We start from the raw sequence: 23,677 nt of genomic DNA, 5'->3' as shown, positions 1-23,677 counted from the left end.
CAATAAGAAAGCATTGTATCAGTTTGATTGGCAGTGGGTTTTTTTTCTTAATAATATATAGATAATGGTGCATCTTAAGAGTTAATGAAATGTGGTTTAAAAAAAAAAAAACTGAGAGACAGGCCAGAGTTGATATATCAGGTCCACAAGGTAACCAGGAATGCAGGCTCCTTCCTATTATTCTCTTCTGCCATTCTCAGCCCTGGCTTCCATTCTCAGAGTGACTTCATGTTGCCACAGGGCTACTGGAACTCTAGCCATCATATCCACTTCCCAAGTAGCAGGCAAGAAAGGGATACTAGGCAAACAGGGCCTTTAAGGTACCTCTCCTGATGTCCCTCTCAACAAGTCTACAACTTGATTATGTGCATACATCTAGTTGCAAGGAAGACTAGGAAATACAGCTAAACTTGAACACCTTGTCACCTCTGCTATATAGGAATTATTATTATTGAGGAGGGGAAAACAGATGTTAGGCAATGGTCTTCAGTTTCCACAGCAAAATGTCTAAAATCGGAGTCAGCTAAATGTAGCACACTGGTTGGGGTGGGGAGCCCAGTATTGGGGTAGGGCGTCAAACAAAAAGACCCATAAAAGAGATTCTTGAACTATGGCTGTGCCCATGGGTGTTACGATTGCTGAACATACTGATGAAATTAAAAAGAATAATGGTGCACAGTCTACAAAGGTAGATTAGGACCAAAATATGGAAATTTAAGTAAGGAATGTAAAGTTTATTCTGTAGGTAATAGTGGAAGCATTGAAGAGTTTTGCATTAAGGAAGTAAAACGATAAAAGTGTTGTTTTCAGACACTACTCCTATAGGTCTTTACCCTAAACAAGCATATCCAGAAATACTGGTCAGAACTCACTACAATTGAAAAACTGTCCTAATATTCTGATTCATTTCATATGAAGTATGCATATCAGGGCAATTTCTTGAGGTCGCTGAAGGTGTTACATATGTATTGTAACACCGGTTCTATTTCCTCAATTACTTACCATGTAAAGAACGTATGGAAGTTTTATCAGTCATGATGGGTCAAGTTATGATGCAGTAACAAAAAATCCCCCAAATTACAGTGAATTAACACAAAAAAAACTTTCTTTCTCACACAAAGTCTGTTGCAGGTCCAGGTAACCTTCCAGAGTGCTTGTCTTCCATAAGATGACTCTACATTCTATACTTTGATCATATGTTACCCCCATAACACCTCTAACAATTCCTGCCACAGGGTACAACACTTCCACCCACAATCCATTGGCAAGGACTAGTCACACAATTACAAGGGAACAAGGAAATATAAACTTCTCACGTGCCCAGAAAGGAGATCTGTGCATGGCCTAATATTAAAACTCTACTACAAAAGTCATGTCAAAAGATGTGACAGTCTTCAGGCACCGATCCTAACAACCAGGTCTAGTTTGTAGTTGTTATAGTAGGTATTTGTTAGTTGCCTAATTTAGTTTCTATTCCACAATTTCCCTTTCCTAACATTTTTCCTGTTTTTCATGCTGTTATGCAGCTCTCCACCCAGCTCATGTGCTTTGAGTGAATCTAATCCTATCTCCATGTCCCAAAGTGGACCCCAGTTGCCTTAAGCCAATTAAGGCATTCCATTTCCTTTCGCACAATCATTCGTTCAGAGATGGGCATGGGACTAACTAACGAACCCCATGAGAGTGAATTTCAGCTCTTATGCCCAAAATACCGGGCAGGAGTGCATTCTGTCACTCTAGATATGAATAAGAAAGTCCATCCCATCACCGTCAGAGAACCCAGTTTTAAAATTAGCCCTACACTCTAAATGACAGAACACAAAGATGAAAATAAACTGGTAAAGTGGGTCTTTAGTGAAAAGCTAAGCTGTGCAGTCAACCAGCTTTGAGTCTGCCCTATCTCTGAGTTTCTAGTTTTGTGAGCCCTTTCATCAATTTTTAAAGCCAAATTTGATTTAGGTTTTCTGTTTCTTACACCAGAAAACATTCTATCTATATACTTTTCTACTGTAAAATGGAACATAACTTCTCTTGGGATATAGTAATATAAACTTCTGGTGAGTTTAAATTTAAGAAAAAGACTGAATAAGAAATACAGTTTTTAGTAATCAAAATAATTTCGAGAGGAATTTCATGAAACAGAATGTAAAATAAACAAATAAATTTGGTAATAGCTTGAAATTAGAAAAATCCAACTAAAATAAACTAGGGATCTTTGAGAAAATGGCTGATTTCAACTCTAGGGCAGAAATTGTATACAATGGGTATGGAAATTTTTGTTGTGCCAGAGACCAAGGACACTATCATAAAAAAAAGGCATCATGTTGAAATGATTCAGGATTACATGACGTCTGGCATTTGTTTTACAATAATCCATGAGAGTAGAGGGTATATAGGGATATAGATGACTAAAGATTAGTCATGAATTGATTATCGTCAAAGCTCGGTGATGTATACATTGTGGTTCATTATACAATTCTCTGTACTTTTGTGTATGTTTGACATTTTTCATAATAAAAAGGAAAAAAATATAAAAACTTGAAGAGATTCTTATTGGCCTAAGATGAAACTATCTATGCACCCAAAAGAATAATGACTGTAATAATTAAAATGTATCAACATCTCCAAAATCCATGAGTTCTTATTTATACTAAAAAATCACTACCATCAGAAGTTCTTAGGGCACCTATGCATTACTCTAAAAATTGATAAAAGGAAAAAAAATCAAGAATTTAGTCTGCCTTTTATTTATAAATTCTATGTCAGCGTGTGGCAGTCATGTAGGTGCAACACCCAGATCTCCCTTCAGGAAACGACTTGCCTCCAGCTGTTAGTACCTTTAGGATTCACATTAGCTTTTGAGCCAAGGCCATCCCCTCCCCAGGCAGTCCTTGGACAATGACTGAGCAGCGCAGAACCAGGGACTAACCATTTCTGCCAAATGTGGGACTCCTCTAATGGGCAGCCTTTACTCCAGATCTCCTCCTTGGATTGGACAAGATTTTGTCACATCTGCTTCATGGCCTAAGACTCCTTTATTTATCTCTGCCCAATATGACTTCCTTCCCTGTCCATCTTTGATAGATGTTACCTCTCAACAAACCTCTTGCACTTCTGTGTCTTCTTCTGATTCCCAGAGTACCCAGTTATTCAAAAAGTTGATGATTGTTCTTTTTCATGAAAGTTGATAAATGCAAAAAGGAGTTAGAAAATTAGAAAGTCATCCTTTACAACTCCTAATTAAATAATAGATCTTGTAAATAACTATCAATGGATGTTAAAACCATTAGGTAAAATGTTGATAGGGAATTTTACAAAGATATAAGACTAATACTGTCTGAATCTACTGATCAATCTCAGTGTGTCTAAAAGTGAGACAACTAGATATTATGTCTCATGGTGTGATGCAATAGAATATTCACAGCACTGCATATTAAGTTTTCAGGGCAAAAAATATTGAGCCTGAGTGTAATCAAGCCTCTAGCATTAACTATCAGTTTACAGGTAACATAGGGAATAGAGGATTAAATTAGAAATCACCATGAGAAATCAGTCAGATCAATAATGCTGGACATTCTATAAAATAAATGACCAGGTTTTTTCCAACAAATCAATGGCATGGAGGAAAAAGAAAGTAATAATCCCCAACTCATATTATGAGGTCAGCATTACCAGGATAACAAAACCAGGCAGAGACAGTGCAAGAAAAGAAAATTACAGGCAAATATCTCTTATGAAGATAGATGCAAAAATTCCCAATAAACTATATCAAATGGAACCAAGTAATATGTAAAAATTAGGACACATGATGACCAAGTGGGGTTTATCCCAGGAATGCAAGGTTGGATCAATATTCAAAATGCAATCAATGTAATTCACTAAATTAATAATCCAAAGAAAAAACCCACATGATCATATTGATTGATGTAGAAAATATTTGACAGAATTCAATATCAATTAATGATAAAAACTCTCATCAAATTAGGAACAGAATGGAATCTCTTCAATCAAATCTAATCTTCTACTAAAAATCTACTTTAAAGAAATCATTTTTAATGTGAAAGCCTGAATATTTTCCTTCTAAGATCAGAAACAAACAAGCATGTCCATTCTTATCATTCCTATGCAACACTGTAGTGGAAGTCCTAGTAAGTACAATAAGAGAGAAAGAAAGAAAGAAAGAGAGAAAGAGAGGAAAGAAGGAAGGAAGGAAGGAAGAAAGAAAGAAAGAAAGAAAGAAAGAAAGAAAGAAAGAGAAAGATAGAAAGAAAGAAAGGAAGAAAGGGAGGAAGGAAGGAAGGAAGGAAGAGAAAGAAAGAAAGAAAGAAAGAAAGAAAGAAAGAAAGAAAGAAAGAAAGGAAGGAAGGAAGGAAGGAAGGGAAAGAAAGAAAGGAAGGAAGAAAGAAAGAAAGGAAGGAAGAAAGAAAGAAAGGAAGGAAGAGAGAGAAGGAGGGAGGGAGGAAGGAAGTAAACAAGGAACGGAGGAAGGAAGAAAGGAAGGAAGGAAAGAAGGAAAAAAGAAATGAAGGGTATACAGGTTAAAAAGAAATAAAACTGTCCGTATTCATGGATGACATTATTGTCTATGTAGAAAATCCCAAGGAATCTACAAAAAAACTCCTAGAATTTATAAGTGAGTTTAGTAGGCAATAGGACTCAAGGAGGTCAACAAAGAACAGTAAATTATATGGACAATAAACAATTGTAAACCAGAATTAAGCATTAATACAATTTGCAGTAGCTGCCCCCCCCAAAATGAAACACTTAATTATAAATATAACAAAACACATATAGGATCTCTATGTTGAAGACTACAAAATACTGAAGAAATAAACCAAAGATCTAAATAAACAGACATTCCCATTCCAGGATTGGAAGACTCGGCATAGCAAAAATAGCAATTCTCTCCAAATTTATAGATTTACTGCAATTCCAATCAAAACCCAGCAGGATTTTTTTTTCTTTTTGTAGATATAGATAAGTTGATTTTAAAACTTGCATGGAAAGCTAAAGAAATCAGAATGGCCAAAACAATTTTGAAAAAGAATAAAGTTAGAGGAATCCCATTATCTGATTTTAAAACTTTCTATAAAGCTACTGTCACTAAGATAAAGAGGAAGATACACAATGAAACAGAAATGAGTCCAGAAGTAGATCCACACAATATGGTCAATTGATTTTTGACAAAAGTACAAAGGCAATTCAATGCAAAAAGATACTCTTTTCAACAAATACTATAAGAATTAGACATCTATACATCTATAAGCAAAATAGAAAAAAATGCACCTTGACATAAATCTCACCCCTAAAAAAATTACTAAATGGAACACAGAGCTAAGTGAACAACACAAAATATAAGATTCCTAAAAGAAAACAGGAGAAAAACTTTATGATTTGAGTTTGAGCCAAGAGTTCCTAGATATACCAAAAATGTACTCCATAAAGGAAAAAATTGATAAATCAAAATTCATCAAAATTAAAAACTTTTGCTCTGTGAAACCCACTGTTACAAGAATGAAGGAACTAGCTACAGATAGGGAGAAAATATTTACAAATCACATATCTGAGAAAGGACTTGTATCTCTAGGGGAACAGCCAGAGCCTGACGACCTTGCATATTTCCACACAGGCCACATAGGCAAGGCTTGGACAGCAGCTGAATCTTGACAGAATGACAGAATGCCTTGTGACCCTCCTGGAACAGAAGAGCATGGGAGACCCACGAGGTGCTGCTACAATGCTATTTCTCACTCGCTTCCCTATCTACCCAGGGGGCTGTCATTAGGCAGTTTCCCATTGTTTTCAGGTTCTGGTGGGGTATGAGGCTTTCTGCCTCACCATCCTTAAGGCAAATCTGCAGCTATAAAACTGATTAGCAGTATCATGGAATGGAATCCTCAGCAGGAGTATCCCATCATTCTCGTTGCAGTCATCTGGCCTCTTTTGTTTGTGTCATCCTGTGCAAAGGCCACAGAGGGCTGGCACCTTTGGCTACTCATCTTTGCACTCCTTATGTAAGCAAAAAACTGAGTTTATAAAGGCCTCATTGTTTCTTTACTAGCTGAATCTGTCAGCCTGAATACGCCTTGTGCTCGACAGTTTGAAATATATAAAGAACTCTCAAAACTCAATATTAAGAAAACAAGCAACCCACCTAAAAATAGGCAAAAGATCTGAACAGATAATTCACCAAAGACAATATGTGAAGGGCAAATAATCACATGAGAAGCTGTTCAATATCATTAGACATTAGGGAAATGCAAATTAAAACTGCAATGAGGTACCACTACATATCCATTAGAATGGCTAAAATAAAAAAACACAAGTGCTAGAGAAGATGCAGAACAGTTGGAACTCATATTGCTGGTGGGAAGGCAAAATGGCACAGGAATTCTGGAAAGACAGCTTGACTGTTTCTTATAAAGTTAAACATACATTTACCTTTATGACTGCAAAATTCCTTGCCTGGGTATTTAATCTCAGCAATCAAAATGTCCTTAAGCAGGTGAATGAATAAACTGTGGTACACCCATACACTGGACTCTATTTAGCACTGAAAAAGGAATGAGCTATTAATTCACACAACATGAATGAATCTTAAATGCATTTTGCTAAGAGAAAGCTGTTCTTAAAAGGTTACAAACTATATGATTCCATTTATATGAGTTCCAAAATGATAAAAATATAATGACAGAGAACATATCAGTAGTTGCCGGTGGTTACAGAAGCAGAAATAATGTGACTATAAAGGGCATGAGGTAGTTTTGGGGGTTAATGAAACTGTTCTGTATCCTGATTGTGGTGGTTGCGCTAATCTATATATGTGCTAAAATTCAGAGTACTAAAAAAGGCAATTTTATCATATGTATATATACCCAAAACAAGCAAATTTGCTGTATGTTCATTAAAAAAATAAAATTTAAAAGAAAGGGAGAAGGAAAAAGAGAGAAGGGAAGACTTATAAAAGATATAAAAGACAATACCAAAAAATGCAATTTGTGGACCTTGCTTAGATCCTGATTTGAACAAACCAACTACAAAAAGCATTCTTGACGCAACTGAGAAAACTTTACTGTTAATTTGGAACTATATTTTAAATTTAAGTTTTAAAATTATGATAATGGCCTTATGGTTACAAAAAAAAAACTTCGTCAGTTAGATATATCAGTTAGATACATATTCTGAAATATATATATGAAATAGGATCATGTTTGGGATTTGCTTCAAAATTATTGAGAAAAGGGGCTTCCCTGGTGGCGCAGTGGTTGAGAGTCCACCTGCCCACGCAGGGGACACGGGTTCATGCCCCGGTCCGGGAAGATCCCACAAGCCGCGGAGCAGCTGGGCCTGTGAGCCATGGCCGCTGAGCCTGTGCATCCGGAGCCTGTGCTCCGCAACGGGAGAGGCCACAACAGTGAGAGGCCTGCGTACCACAAAAAAAAAAAAAAAAAAAAATTATTGAGAAAAAAACGTGAGGGAGATCACTGGCAAATGTTGAAGCTAGAGGCTCATTACACTATCTTCATTACTTTTGAGTGTGTTTGAATTTTTCTGTAATTTTTTAAAAAGTTTCTCATGGGGCTTCCCTGGTGGTGCAGTGGTTGAGAATCTGCCTGCTAATGCAAGGGACACGGGTTTGAGCCCAGGTCTGGGAGGATCCCACATGCCGTGGAGCAACTAGGCCTGTGAGCCACAACCACTGAGCCTGCGCGTCTGGAGCCTGTGCTCCACCACAAGAGAGGCCGCGATAGTGAGAGGCCCGCGCACTGCGATGAAGAGTGGCTCCCGCTTGCCACAACTGGAGAAAGCCCTCGCACAGAAATGAAGACCCAGCACAGCAAAAATAAGTAAATTAATTAATAAACTCCTAGCCCCAACATCTAAAAAAAAAAAAAAACAAAGTTTCTCATGATAATGAGATTTCAAAAATAGCGTAAAACTCCCTTTCAACATTTATTATAAAGCAGTAGACATGATAGGCCTACAGTTGGCTTCTATCTCAATGTCAAATCTTTCCAATGACTCCAAATAAATAAATGCTGTGTGTGCCAAAAATAATACTGACATATGAAAAAAGCCAGTCTCCTAGAAATCTTATACCTTGAGCAATAAACTACTAAAGTTACTAGATTAGTAAAGATTTGCAGTTAGATTTTTAAAACAGCAAATCAAAACAGCTTCTTCTATATTTTGTCATTTTCAATGACAACATCAAAGAAATAAAGGGCAAAAATAATTTTAAGGCAATAATTATGATTCTAAAAATCTCAGCCAAAATCCAAAATTACTCAGGTTTTTGATTCTCATTAATTATTTACACAGTGTGGCTTTCTTGCTGTGTTGGTCCAGTCTGTTCCTTTGAGCATTATTATTATTTATCATTTCTTGAGCACTTAGCACTGCATGAGATACAGATGATAAATTCCTTCCCTAGGGGACAACTATCAAAGCCGTACAAGCAAAACACGAAGATAAGCTATTTAAGAAATGAAAACTAAATAGAAGGTTAAGGAACACATTCTGAGTTCCCTGTTTTGCTTTTTGCTGTAAGCTCATGCTACAACACTTGCTTCTTTTGGGGGTGCAAAAGAAGACTGAATTTGCAAGATAAACAACTAGCTTAGAAGAGATAGAAAACAGATCTCAGGGATCATTCCAAGAAATATCCTACCTTAGAAATCCTTTCACTTTCTGATATAGAAAAATTACAAGAACCTATTCCTAGCTCTAGTGGACCATAATAACTGTGCGTGTGTGTGAGTGTGATTAAGGGCTGCCCAGCAGACTTTCTGTTCTCTTTCTTTTGATAATACCACTCTCTGCTTCAGGAACTGCTTCCCCCAGTCTGTGTGCTCCTGATGAGACTGTCAATTATAGTGCACCTTTCCCCACCTTATAATGATATTGTGCTGAAGGATGTAGGTCTGGAGCAGCCCAAGGTCATTTTTACAGGCCCTATGATGAAATTTCTCTGCAGTGTGCATTAGGCCAATTTGCAAAGAAAAGTAGAAATAAACAGATATAGTGTAAGTGCTGACAGTCCTGAACCTCAATGAGGCCCTTGAGACATGAGTTCCTACAGTTCTTTAGAGTGTATGAGCTGCTCTACAATTCATTTTGGCTAGCACACTCAAAGTTTTTGCCTAGGATGGTCTGAATTGGGTTTCTTTGTCATTTGCACCTGAAAGAATCCTGAGAAGTTAAATAATTTGCCCAAGGTCCAATGGCTGCTAAATGGTAGAGTCATCATTCAAACCTAGGTTTGTCCACCTCTACGTAGCAGGCATTTCCTACTATGTTACTTTACTGTTTATCCTACAGATGTTTAATTCCTAAAATCTAGTTTCCTGTAAGCCTGGGAAAGGGGCTGGGGCTGGGGCTGGAGCGGTTGGTCTAATTCTCTATTGTTTCCTGGTAGTAGGAGTGAGGTAAAAGTGGCAAATACAGTAATATCTAATAAGAATTTATTTTAACCAATTTTGCGTGGTATTTACTGAGCAAGGACTCAAGTTGGCAATCATACAAACTTCAACTCAAGAGCAAATTGAAGGTATATAAGACTAGGATAGAATGGTATCAAAGTATTTTCTCTACTCTCTGCTCTACCCAGTTGTAAAGACTGCATTAAAAAACCATGCTTAGGGGCTTCCCTGGTGGCGCAGTGGTTGAGAGTCTGCCTGCTGATGCAGGGGACATGGGTTCGTGCCCCGGTCTGGGAAGATTCCACATGCCGCGGAGCGGCTGGGCCCGTGAGCCATGGCCCCTGAGCCTGCGCGTCCAGAGCCTGTGCTCCGCAACAGGAGAGGCCACAACAGTGAGAGGCCCGCATACCGCAAAAAAAAAAAAAAAAATGCTTAGGTTCTTTAAGTTAAACAAGAATACACCTATTTATTTCCATTTAAAAACTACTTTATTCACTGTCTCAGCAATATATGCAAAGAAAAACAAGTACTAAAATGATGCTGGCAGTTTACAAATCAATGGCTTATTTTTTGATAATAGTCTCAAACCGAACGTCATTTCCTCACTTTCCTACTTTAAATGCTTACTTTATTTCCTTTACTGCCTTTATCATTATTTGAAATTATTTTATTTACTTGCTTCTTACCTTATTTATTACAACTTATTTATTCACTTATTAGCAGGGATCTTGCCAATTTTTTAAATCATATTTCTCATCATATTTTTAACAGCCTGGCTTATAGGTGACACAAAGTGTAAATCTGTTAAATTAATTAAAAAATTACACTGCTCCAAAATAAAAGTCACTGTTTTGATACCTATAAATACACCAATATCTTGAAACTAAAGGATGATGGATTATTCTGTGTTCTCCTAGAAATTAAACTGGGATGGAAATCTGTTGAAAGCCCAGGGGTCAGTGGTTGAGGCAACCAGTGGCATTCTCTAGTGGGGATTTGCTTCGCTGAGTCTAGTGATTCTAAGGCTATAAGGTAGGAAGGCTTCCTGCTTCAACCAGAGCAGCTCTTCACACAACAGGATTTCACAAGGACTTGGCATAAGCTTTGGCTTGAAGAAAGTGTTTCATTACTTAAAAACAGAGGTTTAGGATAGGGTGGTAGAAACCACTGTTTGGGGGAATTTGGACTAAGAGATAGCTAAACATATTTTGCATTGTAAATTATATTTATTTTTCCTTTTTAAAGTCAATGTGCTGTAAATATTATTAATCCCATTTTTATAGTATAATAACAAAATTATTTCTGCCTCAATTTTAAAGATCTAAGTGACTATGCTCTTAGAATTTTAAGGATAAATGAAACATTAAGGCTTCTAGAATCAGAAAATCTTTGCCTTTTAGCTATAGAAAAAATGAAAAGTTAAACCTTTTAATTGGAAAGGTTTAGGATCCTACCAACCTTTATAATAGAAAACTTTAGGATATTTCGATTCAAAGATTTCTCCTCCCACTGTGTTAATCTTGTATTTGTATTTGATTTCTTTCTCTGTAGAAAGAACATATAAAAACATGTTTAGTGTTCCCTCCCTTTCCAGGTTGTATTTTATCTTGAGTAGATTTAAAACCAGATTAGTTGTAATAGGATTCCAGGATGTGGGCAGATGTCTACTTGTCACTGACGATCTCTCTTGCAATTAGCTCCTTCATTATTTCATTGGTACCACCATAGATTGGCTGAACTCGGGCATCCACATAAGCTCTGGATAAATAAGAAGAAGATTGAATGAATAAACAAAAGATATTAGAAACTATAAATTTTGTCTTACCAGGTAACTATTAATTGCTTTAAAGTGTTCATTTAATGAAATCCAAACAATAAAAGTTCTTTGTAAATTACTTTTTTTTCTGTATGGCATCCACCCTAGATTGGTATAATTATAAAATTCTATTAAGATATTGATCATTTGTATAGTTTTGTTTTAGCCTGCTTGAAGAGATTACAAATTCAAAATAACATTTCTAAGTATGTTTCTTTTGATTTAATTTTGTAAAATTCAGCACATATAATAACATTCCAAAAAGGGCAATTGTAAATTTAGAAATGGATGGAATGTTTTAATATCTTGTTACCTTTAATGTTTCCCCCCAAAAGCTGAAATCTACTGGTTTTATAAAAAGCAAAAGAGAAAAGAAAGTACATATTTTCTAACATCCTTTAGATTCCCATCACTACTGCTGCCATCGGCAGTATAAACTGATGCTTCAGAAAATATTACTTCACAAAGTTAACAAGTAACTTATTTTTTGGAAATGATTAACAGTCACTCCAGTAATGTATGAGGTTGAAATACTGAGTGGCTGAGTATACTGCCATAAAAAAACAAGAAGGAATTCACTTTTGGTAATGATGACAGCAACCATAACACTATATAGTTGGTTTTACCTTTTCTCATGTCATTTTATCCTCTCAGCTCTGGAATTAGGGAGGATAAATATTATTATTGTTTTGCAGGTAAAGGAACTGAGATGCTGAAAAGTTAATACATATACTAATTAATGGTTGCTATTTAATGGTCACATAACAGATCATTGGCAGCCTGGAATGAAAAGGTAGGTATCCTGCCACTTTGGCAAGTATCTTTTTTATTACATCTCAACATTTTCATTGGCCCAGAAATGTAAGATTAGTTACTGAGTTTTGGACTTTTCTAGTAGACAAATTCAAAGGCATTTTTTTCAAGCATTAAATTTTTTTTAATTTAATTTGAGACAAATTAAATGTGCAAGCTCTCTAGGAACATGACCAATTCTGAACTTTTCCTTGTCCACGTTCACCACGGAACCTTACAAACAGTGAGTGCTCAGTAAATATTTATTGATTTGACTTCTTGTATTACAAAGGAATTTTAGAGTCTCAATAGCTGCTTTCTTATGAAACTTGAAATCTAGAGACATATGTGTTTTCAAATATATTTTTTCTTTTGAACAGATTCCATTGTTGCCCACAAAATCTAGCACTTTCATTTAGAGGTCTTACCTGGCATTTCAGCCTACTTCGGCAATCTCAATGCTTTTAGACATTTTTGGATCAGGTTGGGCATATTTTTTTTCACATTAAAGAAGTTCCAATGGAGTAGGTAATGGACAGAGATCAGTAGCCCTTTTATAGGTTACTAATTAAATTCAGTCATCAACTAATATTAACAGAGAATGGCAGCAGAAGGAATGTTTAACCCCACAGTGATGAAGCTATCTCAGGCTGCTCTTCCTAACACTGCAGACAGGTCTTGAAATGGCAAAACTTAAGCCTCACTTGTCATAGGCCCAAGCCTAATGAGTAAGACTGAAGTAAACTCACATGCTTAAGACTGGTTATTTTTAAACAAACAGAAAACAAATAAATAAAACAAAACCAAAAAGCAAAAAGCACCTCTTTGATCTGTGAAACCAAGACTCAGCAACACACACATAGCTTAATCTTAGGATAAAAAAACACAATTAGAATGATTTTTTTTTTCTATCTCATCAAAGTCTGTACACTTCATCCACATACTGCCTAATGTATCTAATTAGCTTTTTTGATATTATCCTACTACTTTCTCTCGTTATCTTATGAAAAGTTCCTTCCCTATGTCTTTGGGGAGAGAAATAGCAGTCTAGTTTAAAAATTCATACAGTCTTCAAACCAACAAGCTGGCCAAGGACATTATTATTCCTGAAAGGAAATGTCAAGTCTCTCAAACTGAAACTAGGGATTTCAAATAAGCCATCAAGTTACAATTTTTGCTTGCTATTGACCTGATGGAATTGCCTCCGAGAAAACAGAGACCAAGACTTATGCTACGCTCTAATCTTGGACCATGTACATGGTTGACTCCTCTTCACCTAACATGCCTTTCTTAGGAACCGAACCAAACTAGACAAGCACTGAGCCATGACATGTCTACATACCCTGCAGCAGTTATAATAGCACAGTTAAGTAGAAAAATATAAACACCCATTATTATTTTACTTTCTTAGCATTTTGAATATTGTCAATAAGGTGGATTAATATTATGAATAAAACATGAAAACACACAGGAAAAATTCCAGAGATGATTTAATTTGTGCTGGCATAACTCCGTGTTTACTTTGATTTCATGACTATACAAAGATAAAAAAAAATAAATCTGCTTTTGATTAAGGCCTGTTTGAAATAGTTCTGGAAGGATATACCAAAATCCAAGTCCAAGGACTGATAAAGAAAAGGAAATCATTTAGCTACTTCATGCCTACATTCTGAAGGAAGGAAAAACCCTACTTGTTGCTGAGTTTTTATAAAAGGTTATAAATTATATACACCCTGTGATTAAAGCTTTCTGAGCTTCCCAGTGGCTACAGAAAATTAGTAAATTATACCTAACAGAAGCTCTATGCTGGAGCTTCTGGAGCTTCTGTTTTTAATGTAACTTGAATAAATGTTTATTTTCCTCATTAAGGACTATAAGCAAATGTTTTCAATTATGCTTGCCAAAATGATAAATTTGAAAGTAAGTTTCAATACTAGTTTGATAATTTTTCTCTTTTAGATACTCTGTATTTAGATTAAAATTATAAGAAGTTTTTGGAAGCTCATAGCATTCTCATTCTCAGATTCAAAACTAAATTGGAGTTCTCTCTATATAGCAAAAACTTCCCTGAGAAAATTTTATAAACTGAAAATATTTCCAAGTAAGAGGAAAAATATATCTTCTGCTATGAGGAGGAGAAATGCCATGGAGAGATTACTGAGGCAAAAGACTATAGGAAGAGGGAAAGAAGAAATTATGAAGATGGAGGAAGAAATATGGAAGAGGATGCTGCCTACTGACAAACTGGTACTGCTTCGAAAGATAACAAGAATATTCATATATAATACAATAAAAAGGCTATATTTAATTTATTTTAAAGTTGAAGGAAGTACAAATTCTACTTAGAAAAAATAATACTTTTGATTTATTTTTAGAGCAAAATAGACAATAAAAATTTTAAGACATGACAACTCAGATCCTTTTTATATGCAGGTTAATTTTTCTATAATGTCTATTATTTTTTTTTTAGTTTTAAAAAAGTGATAATTTGAAAGAAGACATACAAATGACCAAAAGGTATATGAAAAAATGCTCAATGTCACTAATCACCAGGGAAATGCAAATCAAAACTACAATGAGATATCATCTCACACCTGTCAGGATGGCTATTAACAAAAAAGCCTAAAGACAAGTGGTGTCGAGGATATGGAGAAACTGCAATACTGGCGCACTGTTAGAGGGAATGCAAAGTGGTGCATCTCAGCTGCTACGAAAAATAGTATGGAAATTCATCAGAAAATGAAATAAAACTACCATATGATCCAGAAATCCCACTTCTAGGTATTTATTTGAAATAATTGAAATCAAGACCTCCAAGTGATGCTAGCGCTCACATGTTCAATGCAGTATTACTCACAACAGCCGAGATGTGGAAACAACCTGTATGTCCATGGACAGATGAATGGATAAAGAAACTGTAGTATAACATATAATGGAATACTATTCAACCTTAAACAGAAGGAAATTCTGCAACATGTTACCACCTAGATGAACCTTGAGGACATTCTTCTAAGTGAAATAAAGCCAGTCACAGAAAGACAAATACTACATGATCCCACCTATATTAGGTATCGAAAATAGTCAAGTTCATAGACTCAAAGAGGAATGGTGGCTGCCAGGGGTTAAGGGAAGGGGGAAATGGGGAGTTACTAATCAATGGGCACAAGGTTTCAGTTAAGCAAGATGAATAAGTCGAGAGACCTACTGTACAGCACTGTGCCTACAGTTAACAATACTGTATGGAACACTTAAAATTTTGTGAAGAGGGTAGATCTCATGTTAAGTGCTCTTACTACAGTAAAATGAAATAAAATAAAACAAAATAAAATGATTAATAGTCAATGTAAATTAAAGGAAGAATAGTAACCTATTTTTTATCCATTAGATTCACTTAAAGTTTAAAGGGCAATAACATTCATAGCTTAGGAGGAGAAGTCATCCTTAGACTTTGTTCATTTGAGTACGAGTTGCTTCAAACTGGAGGAAATGATCTGGAAATGCATTAAAATTTAAAATATGCATACTTTTGAACTAGCAGTACTACTTTTGGGACTTTGTCCTGTTGTAATCAAACACACATGTATCTAAGATAAATGTATGAAGGCGTTTATTGCGGCATTGTCACAGTAAAAAACTAGAAAAAACCTGAATAATTAACCATAATCAATTATAATAAAATATTATTCAACAATAAAAAAGGGATATTAATCCCTCTGTATAATGATTCAAATAAAGCTTTAGTATGTTATATATTTATATTTATTTATATTTAGTATATTGTATAATGCAGTACATCTTCACTTTTTAAAAATATGACAAAATCCTAGTGGTGAGCTGATAACATGAAGCTGTTTCTACCTACTTGAACACACTCCATAGTCAGCTGAAAAATACAAAGATTTTGCACCTCCTTTCCCTTTGTACTCAATGGACAAAGGACAGTTAAAGAAATTTTCCTTTCTCTTCACACCACCCAGAAGAGTGTAACACAACAGGCATACTCACTTTGCAATTGGGTACTCCCACATGTATCCCCAGCCTCCATGCAGCTGCACGCAGTCATAAGCTACACTGTTCTGTAAATCAGATGCCCTAGATGACCAAAATAAAAAGCAGAAAAGGAACATTTGAAATGAGTTTTCATAAGATGTTTTACAATCAGGAAACAAATTATTTATGATTGTTTAAATGCTTACATTTATCAAACAATTAAAATTAGGCATATTAGCCAACCAGAGAAGATTGATATAAATTCCACGTGAAATAAATCTCAAGAGAATTTTCATATAACAAACACTTTCTTCATCAATTATACTTCTGGCTGGGTTTTTGTTAAGTCTAGAAACAAAATGTAGAAAGCTTAGACTATTTATTAGCTGTTGGCTACCTTAAGCCTGAAAAGAATATAGTAAAAACTTGAATTTGGTCTAATTTATGCAGATTCTCTATGTGATCTAAGTTAACTGAATAATTATACAGTCATCTATTTTCTTTTGCCTTGTGTAATATGTGTTTTTTTCTTCAAATGTGTCACTTCCTACCTAAAGGTTGCAATTCTGAATTTTAGTAACTGAAAAAAAATTTTTTTCAGAAATAAACTGAAAGTAAAAGTGAAAACCTAAGAGGGCAGACCTCTATTAAAGTACCTACTATCATATAGGAAACTTATTAAAGATTATTTGGGAATTATTATTCCTGAAGTATATGTATATTAACATGAGGTGCTTGAGAAATACCCTTTTCTGATCTTATCACAACAATTTTAACTATTGTTAAAATCCATGAGATGGCTGGTAGGAACTTTATTCATCTTAACATAAAATACAAGTTAGTTGAAAATCTCTTCAACTTACTTTCAACAGTGGGAAATATAAGGAAAAGCTAAGCATAGACACATTTTCCTATAAAAACTAATTTTTAACTCAAGCCATAGGACAGGTCAGGATGTTCCTGAGAAATACAGTAACAATAGGATGATTAACAGACAAGATTCAGGGGGCAATGATATTTGGAATTCTATACATTTTTGTATTTGGCGAGTATTTTAGTAAAATATTTGCTGGGTTAAAACTACTTGCTCCCTCTGCTCCAATATGAAACACCAGTATGTCTATAAACCTGGTGTTTTCAAAAAACAAAAAGGCCAACAGATATCCATATATCTCTTTTACCAAAAATATCTAAAATATTTTTACTCTTTTTCCCACTAGTCAAAAAACTTGCTCTAAATGTAAATGCAAAATGTCTCCCACAAAAGTGCAAGTTTCTAGTAATTCCACATGACTTTTCAACCTGGCAACTTTATTATTTTGGAATCATTACATAAACCACTATTCTGCATATTTCCCCGTTCTACTTCTGACTGAACACAAGTTAATGAATAATGACAGGAATTTTTTCCAGGTTATTTTTGGGCTAATGAGATGTGAGAATGTTTGTTTTTAAAAGAGGAAACAAAACCCATTTCCAGAATTTGATTTAAACTATGTTCTTAAATCCTAAAATACACAAAAGCCTTATTGGGGTCTTTTTTCATTAACACATCTTTAATACCATTGCTAATCATCTTTAATACAAATGAAAGTCATTCTATACTACATTTTTTTTTCCTTTTGCTTAATAGAGCATGTACAACTTTTGATTGGACAGTCAAATCTTCAGAAATTTTTCTTAGATATGGAAAACATCTTAAATAGAAAAATCCTGCCCAATCTACTCATTTCACAGATATCAAAATGTTGGCCCAGAAATAATTTAATTTAATTGCAGTTATTTAATGAAAGAATTGGGACTCTATCTCAGGACTCTAAGTATTACTGTAATTTTGTGATCTCACTATACTGACACTCTTCAGATAATTTGAGATTAAACTACTATTTGAATGAACTAATCAGTCATCCTATTTTAGTCTCTTAATATTTTAGTTTCAATGGCAAGCTAAAAGTTAAAAACCAACTTGAGTAAGTTTTAGCACATTATAAATTTATATGTTTAATGGGGCCCTTCAGCATTTTTTAAAAAGGTGGTTCTTATTGCTAGTTTTCATTTACATAGCCTTCTTCCTTTAAGACCCTCAAGGCTGAGTGTCAAGTTGGAAGAATTCCATAACAATCTGTGCAAACACCACATTTTAATTACCATAGCACGCATACCAATATTTCGCCATGGAAGCAGTGGCAGAGTCCAGACGTTTCGTTTCATGCAGCTGGAGACAGCTGTCCACAAAAGCTCTGGTTACACAAATGTGTGTTTTTAATTCTGCTAGCTTATGCTGCACTGTCTTGAGTTTAAAGGAAATGAAAGGAAAAGATGAGCATAGGAGAAGAGCATATTTTGAGTCACTTAGCATATCAAAAATTATACAGTAAAATATCTTTAGAGCAAAACAAAAGTGGAATTACTGTTTTTTTCCTCCAAAAAGAGGCATATGTTAACTAAACTGCTCAAATTAAAAACCCACTATATTTCATTGCTGAGAAAACTTGTACTAAAAGATAAGATGCAAAAGTAGATAAATAGATAAATAACATTTCATGTTTTAGGTTAAAAAATTTAGACCATCTAGGGAACTTTTCGAAAAACAGCATGACTTTAATGGGTGAACACCATCTTGAGGTACAGTCCTTTAGGTACAGCTGTTGAAAACACCTATTTTTGTCCAGAATCTAAATCCATGAAGAATTTTTCTCTATTAATGAAATTAAGTATACACATTTTCTGCTTTTTTGTCTGGGAGTAAAGTAATAAAATAACAAGCTGGAGGGACAATATCAAAAATATTTATTAGACATTATTATTTTATATTGCAAAGTATTTAATCTAGATCTGTAGAATTCAATGGGAGAATAACAGAATTAGAACACTCATGACATCAAAGTCCAGTACCCCCCAACCTCTTCCACCTTTCCCTGCCCTCCCTCTTATCTCTTTCAATAGCTTGCACAGTCTCTAACTTGAACTGAATGGTCTGGAATTGTCAGCGATAACATATACATATACCTCCTCCTGCTGGCCACAGACAACCAATAGCATTCTTGGAAATCATTCTATCTAGACCATCCTCAATTGTTCTTGATTGCTCTAACTTCAATCAAATTTTCTTGCATTCCTGACTCTTGGCTCTCACACCTTGAACTCTGAGTTTTCATGTGGTCTCTTTGGCACCAACTCTTGAACCACCTTCGGGAAACTGGCTTGAATTTGAAATACTACTGGTTTTCCACTTTGGGTAACCTCCAAAAATACACCCCGTTCTAGTTGATCTCAAGTTCAAGGCTCAGCTATGGTCAGCTGGCTCTATCTTCCTTGTGGAAATTCAGATAGGAACAGAGTTTTGATCATTCTGCTTGGAATTTATGAGTGAGACCTTCACTGTGGCTAATAAAAGGCATGGAAGTTAATGACAGTGGCACTAACTTGGTGGCACAGTGAAACTCAAACTAGAAATTATGAATGCACCCAACGTACACAATGGCAAGTCCAAAGCCATGATTGCATTCTCAAAAGAAGGTTTCCTGGACCAGATATTCAGAGGATGTTGACCTGCCTTTGCTACTTGTTACAGCAATCTCAAACCACAAAACCAAACCCTTAAAAGCATCATTGTAGTGGAGACAGTCTGGGTTCATACCATTTCTGGAAAAGGGTAGAAAAGGAGTATAATAAGACCCAGGACCAGGCAAGACCAGGGTGTTGTCAGCTGGAGAAGGAGCTCTGAGGGACAGACTCCTCATATGTGTATCAACATAACTACTACGCTGATGGAAAACCCAAACTGACTGCCTTTCCCTTGGGCTTACTCCATCCTGTTCTAGAAATAGACAATGTGACTGGCATCTAATGATTCTAAAGCCAAGCAGTGGGGAGGCTGGCACCACACTTTTCCACCTCTTGTATCCTGGCCTCTAATTTAGAACATGCCACGTTTACCAAAACTTTCTTCCTCTCGCATACTTTCTCTTACTTTTTCTACCTCCCTTTCTATCCATTTCTATTTAATGAGGCCAAATCTCTAACCTTTAATCAGCACAGATTTTCCCACCCCCACCCCACACATCCAAGTGTACTCACAGAAGAATCTGAAGATGTAACAGGAAATGAAAAAGCGGGGGAATACCCTTCCATATATTGAACACAGATGACTACATAGTCCATGAAAATCCCTGAAACTGAGGTCTTAGCTTACGCTTGGTGTAGGTCAATGACACTGCCCATGACACTTCATTTGGAACATAAGGGGGAATCTGACAAGTCTCAAGATACTATTGCACACCGCCTCCCCACCCTGCGATGGCACATTTGAGAAATTACTATTTACAATATGAGAGATTCAAGATCTCTAAGCCCAATTATCTCATAAGAGAGGTGTTTCTATGGAAATGCTAGGAGCTTCTAGAAGCTGAAGTTAAATTTCAGACCAGAATGGGCTCATTTAGAAAATTCTTGCTTCACTGCATTCAGGTCAACAGGTTTGACAGAATTAATGCCAGCAAGAGTGTATAAGTTACTCTCGGGGGGATAAGAGATAAAATAGTTACATACTCTTGGCATTGAGTTGGGTGTTACCAAACAGATTTAGTCTTTGCTCTTCACTGAAAACACTGCATCATGCTTTCAGAAACTGTTCTCTAATGAATGGTAGGTAATAACTGTACCACACATTATTAGCAGGTGCTTCTGGTGAACGATCAGCATGCTCACAGCAATATTTTTTAACATTCATTAATAGTCACTCATAGATAATACCGCAGCTAGCATTTTATTTAAAAAAGTTTCCCTAAAGTTGCAAAGTGGATCAGATGGCATCTCTTTAAGAGGTCTGAATAACACAGTTCTTAGAATCATAGAATTATGGAATTGGAAGACCCCTTGGAGAAGTTATTGAGCCCAGTATTCCATTTAAACATCACCATCAGGTGTACTCTAATATATTACAACTCAAGTATAAACTACAACAACTTAGGTTTGCTACCTGATTTTATAGTTAATTAACCCCACACTCAAGGTCTAAGAACGAAATATTCCCTTTTTGGAGAAATGTAAAGAAGAAATGTTATTTGTTGCCTCTCCTATTTTTTTCCTAATACTTTGTCCCCTTAGAATCAAGAGCACATACCACACAAGAAATAACTAAAGCTTGTGTTAGAAAAGAACACTGAACTTTTACTTCATTGTCCATGGGTGAAAGAGGTGAGAACAGAAAAAGTCTATCTACCTTAGATTTCTGGGTAGTAAAACTAGTGAATGCATTAAGGGTGTAGGTTCCAGAGTTCAAATACTTTTTTAATCTTGTGCATGTTATTTAACCTCTTCATGCCTCAATATCCTTACTGTAAAATAAGGATAAATATAATATTTATTATATGGAGTTGTAAAGAAAAAAAGACAATCCATGTGGCACAGTGCCTGGCATATAGGGAACATCAATTAATGACAGACATTATCATTAGTTAATACCTGAATTTTACTATTGTATTGCCCATTCCATAGAAAATCGTGAGACTTGACAGCAGCTATGGAGAGTATGGGTGAGACAACATGAAAATCCTGTAACTATCGCAACTTAAGTATGGTAGGTCTCCGTTCTAAAAAGAAAGTAAATTTTAGGGATTTCCCTGGTGGCGCAGTGGTTAAGAATCTGCCTCCCAATACAGGGGACACAGGTTTGATCCCCTGTCCGGGAAGACCCCACATGCCGCGGAGCAACTAAGCCCATGGCCCACAGCTACTGAGCCTGTGATCTAGAGCCCACGCACCACAACTACTGAGCTTGCGCTCTAGAGCCCACCAGCCGCAACCGCTGAAGCCCGCGTGCCTAGAGTCCGTGCTCCGCAGTAAGAGAAGCCACCACCATGAGAAGCCCGCACACCGCAATGAAGAGTAGCCCCCGCTCGCTACAACTAGAGAAAGCCCACGCACAGCAATGAAGACCCAATGCAGCCACAATAAATAAATAAATAAATAAATAGCATCACAATGCAGCCACAATAAATAAATAAATAAATAAATAGCATCACAATTAAGTTAAAAATTCAAGATCTACTAAAAAAAATTAAAAAAAAAAATTTCGTGAAACGCATCCAAGTGGTCAGAAAGTCTCAAAATTCAAGAATATCAAAGAGAAAGGAAACTGAATCGTTATATGGTCATAAAAATGAGATTTGGCCAAATATAATATATAACATTTAAAGGTCTCCTATTTCAATTTAATACTGGAATCATTGTATATCCAACTCTGTAACAGGAAGTATAAGCACTTATTGGTTATTCATCTTCTCTGAATACATATCTAGATTGAATATGAAAATATTATTCAAAGATACTTATTTATATAAACAAGAAGATTAGAAGAAATATCTCAGAAATCTCAGAACCACATATTTACTTGGAAAACAATACGGCTCCCGCCAATGCTATAGATACGTGTGGAAGCAGAATGCTACTGCCACCTAGTGAAATTTTAGTAAACTACCTTTGAAAGAAGGCAGCAATAAAACGGCACTTGCTTTGAAAAGGATTAAGAATATTTCTTTTCTTTTTGCTATCAAAATACATATATACACATATATATTATTAAATAAATAAATATTTTGGAAGAAACTTTTTCTCCTATGTGTAAATATTATACCGATTTTCTAGTTTTGTTTCATGGTTAAATGTCAAATAACATTTAATGTTCTGAGCTATACAGGCAATCTCGGTAATATTATAGTCATTTTTGTTGTGATTTTATATGAAGTTCATAAACGCAGGAAGTGTAGATTACCAAGGGGATGGAAAAATATGTCTGTTTGGTTCACTTTTTATAGTATCCAGAATAGGGCTAAAGGCATGAGTATTTTAATAAACATTTTGAGAAGCAAATGACATTAACTCCACTTCGGATACAGCTGGGAAAGTCAGAGTGATACCAAGTAGTATCACTCTCTTTGTGTTGCTAGGAGGTTATAATGTGTATTTCCAGAGTCATGCCTATCAAATTACATTTGAACACACAACCTTCAGAAGGCAATCAATACATACTTGCTCAGTGAAACAAATCTTGTATATCAACATTTCTCAAAATGAAAAAATTACATGAAAAAGAAATGTAATTTATTTATCGGTAAGAAGATTCATGCATCGATAACAAAGAAACAGAAATATGATTGCTTTATGGTAGCCTAGTGTAATCAGTTGTACTGCATATGATTTATAAGTGTTTGTGTGCATAAGTTTTGATAAATTTAACTTTTCACAATAAATTTCTGTATATTTTATGGTAGTAAATGGTAAAATGGACTAGTATCTACACATATTTTATGCATTCGTGCCATACCTCTATTCTTAATTTTTTCGATATTTCTAGGCTATACAGTTCGTCTGCACATTTTAAGTTGCCACAAATCTCCAAAAGTTTTTCCAATGTATTTATTGAAAAAAATCCACATGTAAATGGACCTGTGCAGTTCAAACCTGTGTTGTTTAAGGGTCAACTGTAATAGCTAACTTTAATGAAAGCTCGCTTTGCCAGGCAATATTCTAAGCACTTTATTAGAAGCGTATTATCTCACCTAATCTTCATAACAACTCTATGAGGTAGCTACTCATATTACTCACATCTTAACAATAAGAAAGTACTTCTGAGAGAGATAATACAACTTGCATA

General features: G+C 35.4%; 1 protein-coding gene across 1 annotated transcript in view; it reads right to left on the bottom strand.

Annotated features, from left to right (window-relative positions):
- Positions 1–3,523: 3,523 nt before the first annotated feature.
- Positions 3,524–23,677, bottom strand: part of ACADL (acyl-CoA dehydrogenase long chain) — a 44,956-nt gene continuing 24,802 nt past the window's right edge. The window contains exons 9-11 of the mRNA XM_060016168.1: positions 18,183–18,310; positions 16,036–16,122; positions 3,524–11,180 (exon numbers count right to left, since the gene is read on the bottom strand). Of these exons, the coding sequence (XP_059872151.1) occupies positions 11,087–11,180; positions 16,036–16,122; positions 18,183–18,310 (309 nt within the window). The 3' untranslated portion in view covers positions 3,524–11,086. The remainder of the gene's footprint in view (positions 11,181–16,035; positions 16,123–18,182; positions 18,311–23,677) is intronic.

Source organism: Delphinus delphis, chromosome 7, assembly GCF_949987515.2.
Source record: "Delphinus delphis chromosome 7, mDelDel1.2, whole genome shotgun sequence".
In the NCBI taxonomy this organism is placed as follows: domain Eukaryota; kingdom Metazoa; phylum Chordata; class Mammalia; order Artiodactyla; family Delphinidae; genus Delphinus; species Delphinus delphis.
This window is presented reverse-complemented; position numbering and strand designations above follow the sequence as displayed.